Source organism: Ornithorhynchus anatinus, chromosome 9 (assembly GCF_004115215.2).
Source record: "Ornithorhynchus anatinus isolate Pmale09 chromosome 9, mOrnAna1.pri.v4, whole genome shotgun sequence".
NCBI lineage: Eukaryota > Metazoa > Chordata > Mammalia > Monotremata > Ornithorhynchidae > Ornithorhynchus > Ornithorhynchus anatinus.
In genome coordinates, this window is record NC_041736.1 from 149,012 (window position 1) to 162,025 (window position 13,014).

General features: G+C 54.6%; 1 protein-coding gene across 1 annotated transcript in view; it reads right to left on the reverse strand.

The window, feature by feature from the left end:
• The window catches only part of TMEM163 (transmembrane protein 163), a 47,505-nt gene that overhangs the window by 32,612 nt on the left and 1,879 nt on the right, over window positions 1-13,014 (reverse strand). The window contains exons 2-3 of the mRNA XM_039913131.1: window positions 11,448-11,553; window positions 5,958-6,077 (exon numbers count right to left, since the gene is read on the reverse strand). Of these exons, the coding sequence (XP_039769065.1) occupies window positions 5,958-6,077; window positions 11,448-11,553 (226 nt within the window). The remainder of the gene's footprint in view (window positions 1-5,957; window positions 6,078-11,447; window positions 11,554-13,014) is intronic.

Here is a 13,014-nt window from a genome sequence, read left to right on the forward strand (position 1 = left end):
ATGGGTGGCTTGCAGGCCTTGGGATTGGCTTATGGCTAGTTTAGCCATTTGGCGTAAGCACCCTGGAGGTCACTAGCCTGATCCACTTCCTCTGACCTGCCTGTTCCACATAATTTTGGAGAGAGGCTCCAATACCTTCCCCGATGATGATAGAGATGATGGAATCTCCTGACAAGAGCAACAGATAAGTCTTAGCCTTGGACTTCCTCAAATGACTTTTCACAGAGCCTCAGTCTCAGTCAAGTGGCCCCGCTGATTCCCCTGGGAAACCTGCAGCTGCCCTCTATGTCTGACTTAATTGATAAATCTTTTAGCAGCTTTGGCAGCCTTGCACAATCCTCTGAGATTCCTTTCTAGCCACCTGATCCTTGTTCGCACTAGGCCTGCCACTCTTCAGGAACTTTCTTGTTCTCTTCCCTTGGGATACGTTCCATTGTTCCCGCCGGTGAACTCTTTTACCTGGCCAATCAATCAATCACATTTACTGAGCACTTACTATGTGCAGAGCACCATACTAAGGGGTTGGGAGAGTACAATACAACAGAAAGCCATGCAGGGTTTCTGCTAGGTGCCATTTCTGTGTGTGTTGTAGCCCCCATTATTCAGGTCCGCTTCATTGTTTCTTCCTGTAATTTCTTCTGTTCAAATGAAATATCCTGGAGCTGTGGATTTGGAGAGGTCTTTCAGGCAATCAGTGGTATTTATTGAGCACTTGTTATGTGCAGAACACTGTACTAAGTCTTTGGTAGAGTATAATAAAACAGAGTTGGTAGACAAATTCCCTGTCCAACAGGAACTTGGACTCTACCGGGGGAGACAGACATGAAAAGAAATTACCGATAAGGATGTAAGTTCTGTGGGGCTGAAAATGGGGTGAATATCAAGTGGTTAAACAGTACAGATCCAAGTGCAAGGGTGATGCAGAAGGGAGAGAGACTGGGGAAAATGAAGACCTAATTGGGGAAGGCCTCTTGGAGGAGATGTGATTTTGGTAAGTCTTTGAAGGTGAAGAGAATGGTGGTCAGTTGTTTATAAAGGGGGAGGGAGCTCTAGGCCAGAGAGAGGACAAAATTGAGGTTCAGTGAGTAGCTTGGCTTAAGAGGAGCAAAGTGTGTGGGCTGGGGTTGTAGTAAAAATTCAGTGAGATAAGGGGTAGTGCTGACTGAGTGCTTCAAAACAGACAGTAAGGAGTTTCTGTTTGATGCAGTGGTGGATGGGCAACCACTGGAGGTTCTTGGGGAGATGCAGACTGAACAGTAGTTTTTAGGAAACTGATCTGGGCAAGGGGTGAAAGAAGGATTGGAGTGGGGAGAGACAGGAGGCAGGGAGGTCAGTGAGGAAGCTGATGCAGAAGTCCAGGCAGGATAGGAAAAGTGCTTGGATCCGCATGTTAGCACGGATGGAGAGGAAGGGGTGGAGCCTAGAGATGTCATAAAGGTAGAACCGACTGTAATTTGTGACAGATTGTATTTGAGAGATGAATGGGAGAGATCAATTGAGGGCAACGCCAAGCTTATGGGCTTGAGAGACAGGGAGAAGCAGCATAACATAGTGGATAAAGCACAGCCCTGGGAGTCAGAAGAATTTGGGTCCTAATCCTGACTCTGCCACTCATCTACTGTGTGACTGGGCAAGTCACATAACTTGTATGCCTCAGTTACCTATGGATGAGAGCATGGCTGAAAAGGCCAATTTGGGGTTGACAGTTCTGACCACGCCTCCAGTCAGGCTCCTGAGGCCAGGTCGTGTGTTCTGTAGTAATAGGCTACGTACTCTCCCCTCTAAGGTCTGGGCTAACAGACACCCAGAGCTGCTGATTCAGGATGTGAAGAGAAGACATAACTGGGGGACCTCAGGAGTGAATACCCTCTAGTTCCACTCAGGGCCTCAGGGCCTTAGTGAAGATTAAGACTGTGAGTCCCCACTATTAGCTATGTCCAATCTGATTAGCTTATATCTACCCCTGCATTTAGTACAGTGCCTGGCACATAGTAAGTGCTTAACAAATACCATAAAAAAGGGAGGATGCTGGTGTTGTCTATTGAGATTGGAAGAGTCAGTAGAAAGAGAGAATTTGGGTGAGAAGGCAAGGAGTTCCATTCTGGGCTTGTTAAGTTTGAGACATCAGTAGGACAGTACAAGTTGAGATGTCCTGAAGCCAGGAGCAAACGTGAGGAAAGGGGTCTCTGTTCTCTTTCCCCACTATATATCTGTCGGTCCAGTACTCTTCCCATCTTTAAAGCCTTACTAAAATCACGTTTCATCTAGGAAGCATTCCCTGACTAGGCTTTCAACACCCAACCTATTTTCCCATCCTACTGCCTGACCCAGACCCTTAGTTCCACCCCAACACCATTTATGTACAGTTGCTTATACTCAGTTGCTTAATTTACTTGTAATTTACTTTAATGTTTGTTTCCCCTGCTAGACTGTAAGCTCCTTGAGAGCAGGGATCATGTCTACCAACTATGTTGTACTCTGCAAAGTGCTGAGTACAGTGCTCTGTGCAAAGTAAGTGCTCAATAAGTACCATTGATTGATTAAGAGTATGAACAAGTGTTTTTAGAAGGTGAGAAGAGGGCTCTCCCATAAATAATGATGGCATTTGTTAAGCACTTACAATGTGCCAAGCACTGTTCTAAGCACTGGAAGGGTACAAGGTAATCGGGTTGTCACAGGAGAAGCAGCGTGGCTCAGTGGAAAGAGCACGGGCTTTGGAGTCAGGGCTCATGAGTTCGAATCCCAGCTCTGCCACTTGTCGGCTGTGTGACTGTGGGCAAGTCACTTAACTTCTCTGTGCCTCAGTTCCCTCATCTGTAAAATGGGGATTAAGACTGTGAGCCCCATGTGGGACAACCTGATTCCCCTATGTCTACCCCAGCGCTTAGAACAGTGCTCGGCACATAGTAAGCGCTTAACAAATACCAACATTATTATGTGGGGCTCACAGTCTTAATCCCCATTTTATAGATGGGCACAGAGAAGTTAAGTGACTTGCCTAAGGTCACATAGCTGATAAGTGGCAGAGGCAGGATTAGAACCCATGACCTCTGACTTCCAAGCCCGGGCTCCTTCCACTGAGCCACGATGCTTCTCTGTAAAGACGCCCTGTGCGAGATCCTGTCAACTGCTCAGCGCTAGATCCTGGATACTGCCTTTCCTTATGTCCTCTTGGACTGGCTGTTCCAGTAAACAGCCATTGATCCACCCGCCCTACCTCCCTTCACCTGCCCCCAACAGTTACCACCTGCCCCACTTTCATGGCTGCCCTGCCTCACCTAACATTACCTGCTCCCTTTCCCCACCCTGTCTGGGGAGCTACAGGGCACTCCTACCCTGACCTTTAGGGTTAAAGAGCATTCGACAATGAGGGCAAGGAGGCAAGAGAGTCAGTCATTATAGCTGTCCATCTTCTGTCAGAGTAATAAAACCGTGAAATGGATACCCTGAGAACACACTTTCACGTCGGCTGAAATGAATATTAATGCACGCTGAGCTTTATTTACAGTTGCTTACCCTAGGCAATTTGGAGCAGCTTAAGCTTTAAAATGCATTCTAGAAACCAAATGAGTTTAAACTCCTGTTCCAAGCATCCTGCTGGAACTAGAATATGTGCAGCTGGTTTTAGGTGATGGCCACTCTCACCAACTAGAAGGTGTATCAGAGGATAAAACCCAGAGCACACCATAACAAATTTGTTCCCAAAAGATAGTGCTTCTCAGTTTGGACCTTTAGAACCATGTTGTTCATATTTTCTTTTCAAAAGATTCTGCTGCCTATCTTCTGTGCCTCCTTTAGCCTGAATCACCATCTCTGAAATGGGGATTTCTTCCTGAGTCTTTAAGGAAATTTCATCTATTCACATTAATGAATTAATTTCTTCAGCCCTTTATGAAGCTCTGCAAAGGACTGCCTTTGAAGTGAGAGGATCAAGCACATGTTTAGGGAGAAGCCTAGGATTGAAAATCCAACAGAACACATTTCCTTTAACTGGGAGCTTCCAGCTGCTCTAGGGCCACAGCTGGGAAATGGGCCTGTCTCCTTGGGTGGGCTAACAGACACCCAGAGCTGCTGATTCAGGACGTGAAGAGAAGACATAACTGGGGGACATCAGGAGTGAATACCCTCTAGTTCCACTCAGGGCCTCAAGGGTGGGAAGCAGCATGCCACAGTGGATAGAGCATGGGCCTGGTCAGTAGATCATGGGTTCTAGTGCTGGCTCCGTCACTTCTCTGCTGTGTGACTTTTGGCAAGTCGCTTAACTTCTTTGTACCTCAGTTCCCTCATCTGTAAAACGGGGATCGAGACCATGAGCCTCACATGGGACTGGGACCGTGTCCAACCCAATTTGCTTGCATCATACCCAGCACTTACTACAGTACCTGGCACATAGGAAGCACTTAACAAATACCATTTAAAAAAAAGCAAAGCTAACTTCTGCCCAATCTCTCCACATGGCTGAGTTCCCCAATTTCCAAGGTGCTTCCAAAGACAACTGCCATATCATAGAAAAAAGGGTCTTCTTTAAAAAAAACAAACTGCAAAAAAACCCTTTCCTCCACAGAGCAGGCACCTCCTCTCCCTGTTGTAATTAAGCGCCCTAAGCAGGTCCTTCCAATCCAGCCGGAAATGTGAACAGAAGCATTTTTCCAACCAGCCAGCACCTCAGCCCTGTTTGCAAAGCAAACGCTTCCCCCGCACAACCAGTTCCCTCCCGGCCCTGACCATGCTGGGCCCTGGGAGCCAGTCTCTCTAGACCAAGGGCGGGGAAACAGCGGTTGGGGACCCGCCCTGATCCGGTGGAACTTGTGGGCCGGGGTTCTCTCCCAACGGGGTAAATGAGAACCAGGGGTCGAGTTGGGGGGTGGTGGTGAGCTGCTCCAGGAGTGTTTGCAGGAACCAGCATTTCACTTTAAAATCTTTCCAGGTCCTTCACAAATGTTCATGTTCCAGAATGTTGCCTGAGACAGGAACTGTCTGATGCAGGCTCTGCCTGGAGCCTGCTCAAATCCCAACTGCCTTGTACTGTGGCAGGAGCACCCCAAACTCTTCCAAGTGCTTAGTACAGTGCTCTGAGCACAGTAAGCACTCAGTAAACTCCATGGATTGATCTCTACTTCCCCAGTTCCCTGCCTCTCCAACGCCACCCAACTCCTATCCCTCCTCCATTCTGAGCTCTCTGCCTTCCCCTGACCGCCCCTCTCCCTTTCTCCCCAAGCACTCTCCCACCATCCCAGACCCCCGCCCCTCTCCCTCCCAAACCCCAGGGATGCCTTTCTGGGGTGAGGTTGAGACAGACAACTGCATACGGAGCCTGCTGCCAGGACGACACCATGGACAGGACATTACCATGGGCCAAACGCCATCGTGGGCCAGACACCCAAACGGCTCAGCCCAGCAGACCCTGGGACTGAAGCATCAATCGGTCCAGTTCTCCCGAGCGCTCACTCTCCGAAGCAATGACCCTCTTCCCGATGAACTCGCAGGGGGACAGATGGACAGATGGCCCCCAAGGGCCTCCCACCCCGATTGGAGAGGCCGGGCACCCGCGACAGGGCTGCACGTTGGATCCTGTGCATTTGGCACGAGGATTTTTCCAAAATTACACCATCGATCAGGAAAATGGAAATGAATTATTCAGGCTTTCCTTGCCAGCCTGCCGGCCTGCCTGCCTAACACTCAAACCCGAAAACCCGGGAGCTCGGTCGATTGTGTTTACCAACCTGGGCAGTGGCAACCCTATGGCAAAATGACATTTTCCAGCCCCCTCCTCCCTTGGGGCCCCCACCCCCACCATATCTGACCACCGCCCCCCCACCCCCATCACGCCCCTAAGACACCTACTGGGCCCCAGGCCCCCAGGGGTCCCTCACCCCAGCCCCCTGCTTGAGGCCCTGAGTGTCCCTCCCCCACTCCTGCCAACCCCAAGCCCCCAGGTGCCCTCGACCCGCACTCACTGAAGGCAGCAATAGCCAGGGCCAAGGTCACGACGATGGAGAACCAGGATACCCACAGCGCTTTCTTCCTGTAGCTCTGGGCCTCGTGGGGCTTCAGCCTGGTGCTGCTCTCCAGGAGCCCTGTATGGGGGGCACAGTGCCGACCATGAGGGGGATTCTCGGCCCCCAAGCAGGACCACCCTCTGTCAGCGAGACCACCATCTTTGTCAGAGGGATCCCCCCACACCCGATGGGCCCCTCAATCCCAGACCAACGCATCTACACGGGCAGGGGAGAACTCACTACAAAGGTATGGGATACATCAGTGGGCTTTCTGGAGAGAAACTGGGGGAATCACCAGTCCAGAAGCCAAAGTCTCCATTCCCGCTACCATCGAGCTGCCCCGGCCTACCTGAGGCACCAGCAAAAATAGAGCCAGGTTCCACGAACACCCGGTATGAACATACGGCCAGGCTAGTTTTGAGAGTGTGTGCCAGGCCCAGTGGGACCGGTGGGTCCCATAAGCACCAGCCTTGTCCCTCAGACACACACTTTTCTAGTTTCTAAGATCCATATTAAGGCTTACTATGTGCCTTAGTGCCTTACTGTACTAAAAACTGGGGTAGATACAAGATAATCAGATTGGATATCGTCCCTGATCCCCTGGGGGATCATAGTCTAAATAAGAGGGAGTAAGATTTAATCCCCATTTTATGGATGAGGAAACCAAGGCACAGAGAAATTAAGTGATTTGCCCAAGGCCCCACAGCAGGCAAGAGGCAGAGCTGGGATAAGAACCAAGGTCTTCTAATTTCCAGGCTTGTGCTCTTTCCACTAGACCATCCTGTCTCCTTGAGGGCGGGTATCGTGTCTACCAACATTATATTCTCCCAAGCACTTAATACAGTGCCCTGCACACAGTAAGTGCTTAATAAAGACCACTGATTAATCGATTCGCCATCATGACGAGAAGCCAGGTGGAATAGAGAAAAGAGCATAGGTTGGGAATCAGGAGACCTGGGTTCTAATTTTGGCTCTGCCACTTGTCTGTTGTGTGATCTTGGGCAAGTCACTTAACTTCTCTGTGCCTCATTTTCCTCATCTGTAAAATGGAGATAAGGTCCCTCTTCTCTTTTCCTCTTAGAGCCTCGTGTGGTACAGTGTTTGTGTCTGACCTGATTATGCCTTTACTTGAACTGAGCACAGTGTTTGGTACACAGTAAGTGCACCTGCAGCTCCTCATGGCATTTAGGCACACATCCTGAAACTCCCTTGCTTCCCCTTTCTGTAATTTATTTTAATCTCTGTCTCCCTGACTCAACTGTAAGCTCTTTGAGGGTAGGGATTGTGTCCACTTACTCTATTGTATAGTCTTCCAACAAGCACCTAGTGCAACGCTTTAACCCAGTAAGCGTTCATTCAATCCTATTGTTGGATTGGTGATTATTAAGGTGTATTTTTTGTATGTGGAGGAGGTTGGGGCAGTGAAGGTCAGAGGAAGCAGGAGTTTGGATGAGAAAATCTGATGCTCTCCCTTGGGGCCCCCAAGGGGACCGGGGAGAGAGATGGGGTGGAAAGCTGGGTCTCCTCTCCGTAGCTCCTCCTCCACTCGCCGCTACCACCACCACTTGCCGCTCAGCCAGTCCCCGGACCCATGCAGGATGGACCCATGCAGGATGATCCGTGCAGGAGGACAGCATGAAGTCTGCAGTGGTGATGGCGGCTGCAGGATCAGTCGCGATGGAGCTGAGGCTGAGGCAGGAGGGGCGGCTGCTGCCCTGGAAAACTGGCCAAAGCGGCAATTTCATCTGTTGTGACTCGGATAAGGAGGAGGTTTCCCCCATGGAGTTCACAGATGGATGGCTGACTGACCACTCCTCCCGCCATCTCCTGCCTGTCTGGGGGCAGAATACCAGGTAGTCGGGGAAAGAGGGTGGGTGGGGGGAAGGAGGGGGAGAAGGAGGGAGGGGGGGAAGGAGGGACCTGACAGTGAAGCTGCTGGACCTTGGGGAAGCAACTTTCCTCACATGTGCAGGCAGGCTAGGGGTACTCGGGATTAGTCCCAGCAGCCGCCCGGGGGTGACCACGGGAAGCAGTCACACCACATCCTGTCCTGATCGTGCCCACTCCAGCTCATGTGAGTTTACGTGGACTGCCCCATCCTCCCCGAGAGTGCTCTCCATCCATCCATCCATCATCACTGCCCAAACCTGCTGGGGTTCAGTGGGCCCCACAACTACCATCGTGGCTGGAGAACCAGGAGTGAGAACCTTGTCACCCATCGAGCACCCTCACCACCCGCTTGCTCCTCTGCCAGCACAGGGCAGCCTTTGGCCACCTTTGCTGCTAGGATTATGGGTCCAGCCATACAGCTCCTTCAAGGGATCCAAGCCACAAGTGGGAAGTCACTGACACTGCGCAGGCACCTGCTCAGAGTGGTGCCTGGGAATACTATGTCCCAGGCTTCCAAACACAACCCCGCCGGCCCCACCCCTTGACTGGTGGATCAGGATGCGGGGAGTGAAAAGGGTCTCTTCTCTATCCAGGGTTGGACAGTGGAAATTCAGCTCAGCTGGGCACAGTCTTGGCTGCAATGACAACTCTCACGCCTGCTGCTGGCAGAGGTGGGAAAGGTGCATCCTGGAATGAGTAGAATCCAGGGATACCAGCTGGACAGTGGCCCATTGGCCCCTGATGTGGCTGGCTCTCCTTGGTCTCCAAGAAGTCAACACATGCCCATTGACAGCCACAGCCAACACCTGGCAGAGCTGAGCCTGCCTAGACGACTGTGCCAGTCTCCCTTTTGTGCATGGTTGCATGTGGGCATAATGGCACCTAAGCATGTCTACACTGACATGTTTGTAGACATGCCAACACGTGGGCACACACACAGACACCTAGGTAGGTAGGCCTCCCATTGGCATGTACACAGATACCTGGTGGGTGGACAGGTTGCCACAGGGGCACACACACCCAGACACCTGGTAGGTGGACACGTCGCCACATGGGCACGCACACAGCCACACGCACACAGGCAAATAGACGAACATGCTGCCACACAGTCACAAGCACAGAAGCACCTGAATGGACATACTGCCACACAGCCATCTGCACAGAGGCATATGGGTGGACCCTACCACACAGGAGGAGCCACAGATATCTGTGTGGACTCGCCACTTTGTCATGGGCACATAGACCCACAGGTATAGGCACACAGACACCCACACGACCCCACACATGCATATATGCACCCCCCACTCCAGAAGGGGGCTAGATGGGGGATGTGAGGGGACTGGCCAGCAAGTTTGGGCACCTCTTCCCTGGGGTTCTGCCTGCAGGAGGAGGGGGGCATCTCTGGCTGCGTCCTGCTCCGTGTTGGATTAGCCTGTGCCCACTGGCGGCTGGCACTGAGGCCGGTTGTGTGGGGGTCTGTCCCGAAACCGGCTGGACACAGCTCCCTCCCCTCCTCCGGGGGCACCACAGCCCCTCAGAGCCAAGCAGGGGCTGGGGGGGCAGCCCAGTGTCCTAAATCCCAATAACCAGCTCCAGGGGGCATGGGCGGCCCCTCCCCAGCCCTGGGCAAGCTGAGCGACCCCCGGGACTGCCCAGGGTAGCCGAACCTGAGTGGGCGGGGGGGGCATCCCCAGAACCAGGGGGCCCCTCACCCCCTGAGGGCAGAGCTCACCGCCCTCCCCCACCCCTAAAACGATGGGTCCCGGGGATGGGGGAAACGGGAAGCAGCGTGGCTCAGTGGAAAGAGCCCGGGCTTGGGAGTCAGAGGTCATGGGTTCGAATCCAGGCTCTGCCACTTGTCAGCTGTGTGACTGTGGGCAAGTCACTTCACTTCTCTGGGCCTCAGTTACCTCATCTGTAAAATGGGGGTTAAGACTGTGAGCCTCACGTGGGACAACCTGATTACTCTGTATCTACCCCAGCGCTTAGAACAGTGCTCTGCATATAGTAAGCGCTTAACAAATACCAACATTATTATTATTATTATTATGGGCCAGGAGAGGACGCGTCCAGAGTCCGGTCCTGGCCGGTGGGCGGACGTTCGGGGGTTCGGGAGCCGCGGGCCCCGCCCCCCGCCACGGGTCCAGGACCCCCGCAGTCCTGGGGGCCGGGGGGCCAAGGGAGGGGCTGCTCCCCCCCCCCCCCCCCCCCCCCCCCACTCAGCCGGGAAAGGCGCATCTGCCCCTCGCCCCCGCCCCGGCCCTCCGGTCCAGGCTCTCTGTCCACCAGGAGCACCTGGCCTCCCCGCAGCCGGGCCCCTCCCGCCCTCACACCCCCTCATCCCCTCCGGCAGAGAGGGGGCACCGGGGGGCACGGGGGGAGAGACGAGGAGAGGGACACGGGGAGACAGGGAAAGGGGAAGAGGGGAGATGGGGAGGAGAGAGATGGGGGCAGACGGGGAGGGGGGAGATGGGGGAGACGGAGGGAAGTAGGTGGGGAGGGGGGACATAGGGAGAGGGAAGATAGGGAGAGGGAAGATGGGGAGATGGGGAGAGGGGAGATAGAGAGGAGATGGGGAGGGGGATATGGGGAGGGGGATATGGGGAGGGGTAGATGGGGACGAGAGAGACGGGGAAGGGGGAGACGGGGAAAGGGGAGACGGGGAAAGGGGAGACGGGGAAAGGGGAGACGGGGAAAGGAAAGACGGGGAAAAGGGAGACGGGGAAAAGGGAGACGGGGAAAAGGGAGACGGGGAGGGGGGAGTTGGTGGGGGAGTTGGGAGGGGGAAGATGGGGAGAGGGAAAATGGAGAGAGGGGAGATGGGGAGAGGGGAGATGGAGAGAGGGGAGATGGGGAGAGGGGAGAGACGGGGAAGGGGAGACGGAGGGAAGGAGATGGGGAGGGGGGAGATGGGGGGGAGATGTAGAGAGGTAAGATGGGGAGAGGGAAGGTGGGGAAAGGAGATGGGGAGAGGGGAGATGAGGAGAGGGGAGATGGGGAGAGAGGAGATGGGGAGAGAGGAGATGGGGAGAGAGGAGATGGGGAGAGAGGAGATGGGGAGAGAGGGAATGGGGAGAGAGGGAATGGGGAGAGAGGGAATGGGGAGAGAGGGAATGGGGAGAGAGGGAATGGGGAGGGGGAAGATGGGGAGGGGGAAGATGGGGAGGGGGAAGATGGGGCGGGAGAAGATGGGGAGGGGGAAGATGGGGAGGGGGAAGATGGGGAGGGGGAAGATGGGGAGAAGGGAGATGGGGAGAGGGGAGATGGGGAGAAGGGAGATGGGGAGGAGGTAGACGGAGGGAAGGAGATGGGGAGAGGAGAGACGGGGAGAGGGGGAGACGGAGGGAAGGAGAGGGGAGGTGGGGAGAGGGGAGATGGGGAAGGGGAGATGGGGAAGGGGAGACGGGGAAGCGGGAGACTAAGGGAAGGAGATGGGGAGAGGGGAGGGAGGAGGAGGGGATGGAGCTGAGGACGAAGGGGAGAGGGAAAGGGGTGGGGAAGGAGGCGTGGGGAGAAGGAGGGGAAGCAGGGTCCGGGGGTCCGAGCGGGGTCTCCCACCTCTGCCCTCGAGGCCATCGCCGGACTGTCCGCTTTCGCTGAGCCGGAGCCGGTCGCCCTGCTCCCCGGGCGGGGAGGGCGGTCCGGGGGGCCCGGGGGGTCCGGGAGGCCCGGGGGGTCCGGGGGGTCCGGGGGGTCCGGGGGGTCCGGGGTCCGGCTCCATGGCGGCGGGAGGACGGACGGACAGAGGGCCAGAGGGAGGGCCGCAGGGAGCGCTGTGCGGTGCGGCCGGAGCGGGGAGGGGGCGGGGGGCGGCGAGAGGAGACGCGGTGCGGGAGAGGGCGGTGCCCGCCCTGGCACCGCCCCCCGCCCCCGCTCGGGCCAGGTGGCACCTGTTGAGGTCCCGGGGCGATGGGCGGGGGTGTGGCCGGGGAAGGGGCCGCCCTCACTCTGCTGACCAGCCCCTGGGGACCCCCCCAATGGTGGCCTCGCCCTGCCTCCGGCGCCTCCCTCCAATGACCAAACCACCGCCTCCAGGAGGCCTTCCCTGATGAGTTGCCGGGCCCGGATCGAGGCAACCCACCAGCGGCCGGGGCCGCTCGTGGGTTTATGCGTCGGCTTGTTATTGATTTATTCATTCGGTGGTTTCCATTATTTATATCCATTCCCTCACTCTGAGCTAGGGAATAGTCATCCGTTTCTGACTCCAGTCTCTGCAAGGGCAGGGGTGGGAATCTTAGGCTCCTCCTGCCCAGTCGCCCAGGGGCAGCTCCCTCCGCACAAGGGCCCATCGGCAGCTTCTGTCCAGAGGGATGACGATTGTGATCGTTATCATAATCGTAGTGGGAATGATATCTTTTGTCTTTTCAAAGGGCTTTCACATCAGTGACCTCACCTGCTAAGAAGAGCGGGTACTGTCACCCCATTTCAGAGATGCGACCCCAAGAGGCTGAGTGACTTGCCCAAGGTCGTACGGGGGGGAAGTGGGAAGACGAAAGCAGGGAGGGTGGAGGAAAGGTTTTAAGGATTCAGAAAAACAAAGCCTCAGTTAATGCTACATCCCTTTTGAAAACTGAATCTCAGTTGCTGAGGAGAGAGTGGTGTGGTAGGCCGCCATTGAGGTAGGGGCAGCTCTTCTTCAGCTAAAGCTTTGAAAGGAATAAGAGACGAGGAGGCAAAAGAGAAAACAGCTTCAGGCATTGCAAACATCAAACATGGCATTACAACAAGGGTCGACTTTATCGGGCGCACAGTGGTCTCGGGACTATGGTTCTCACACTGGCCTTTTTTTTCACACACACATTCATTCATAAGTGAATTTCACCATCAGTGGCATCTTCTTCCGGTGTGAGGGGCAGCTTACGTGCAGCAGGTCGGTGGGACTAGAACTGAGATGTCGTGACTCCCAGACCCATGCTCTTTCCACTAGGCTAAACTGCCACCTATACACTCATTAGGATTCTGCGCAAAATAAGTGCTCAAGAAATACCATTAATTGACCTAGTTCCATTCTGCATATAATCAGAACATTATCCTGCATGCTCTACACACAGTAGGTGCCCAATACAGCACTCTGAACACAGTAGACACCCTGTGCTCTGCATACAGTAGACTCTCAGTACACCGT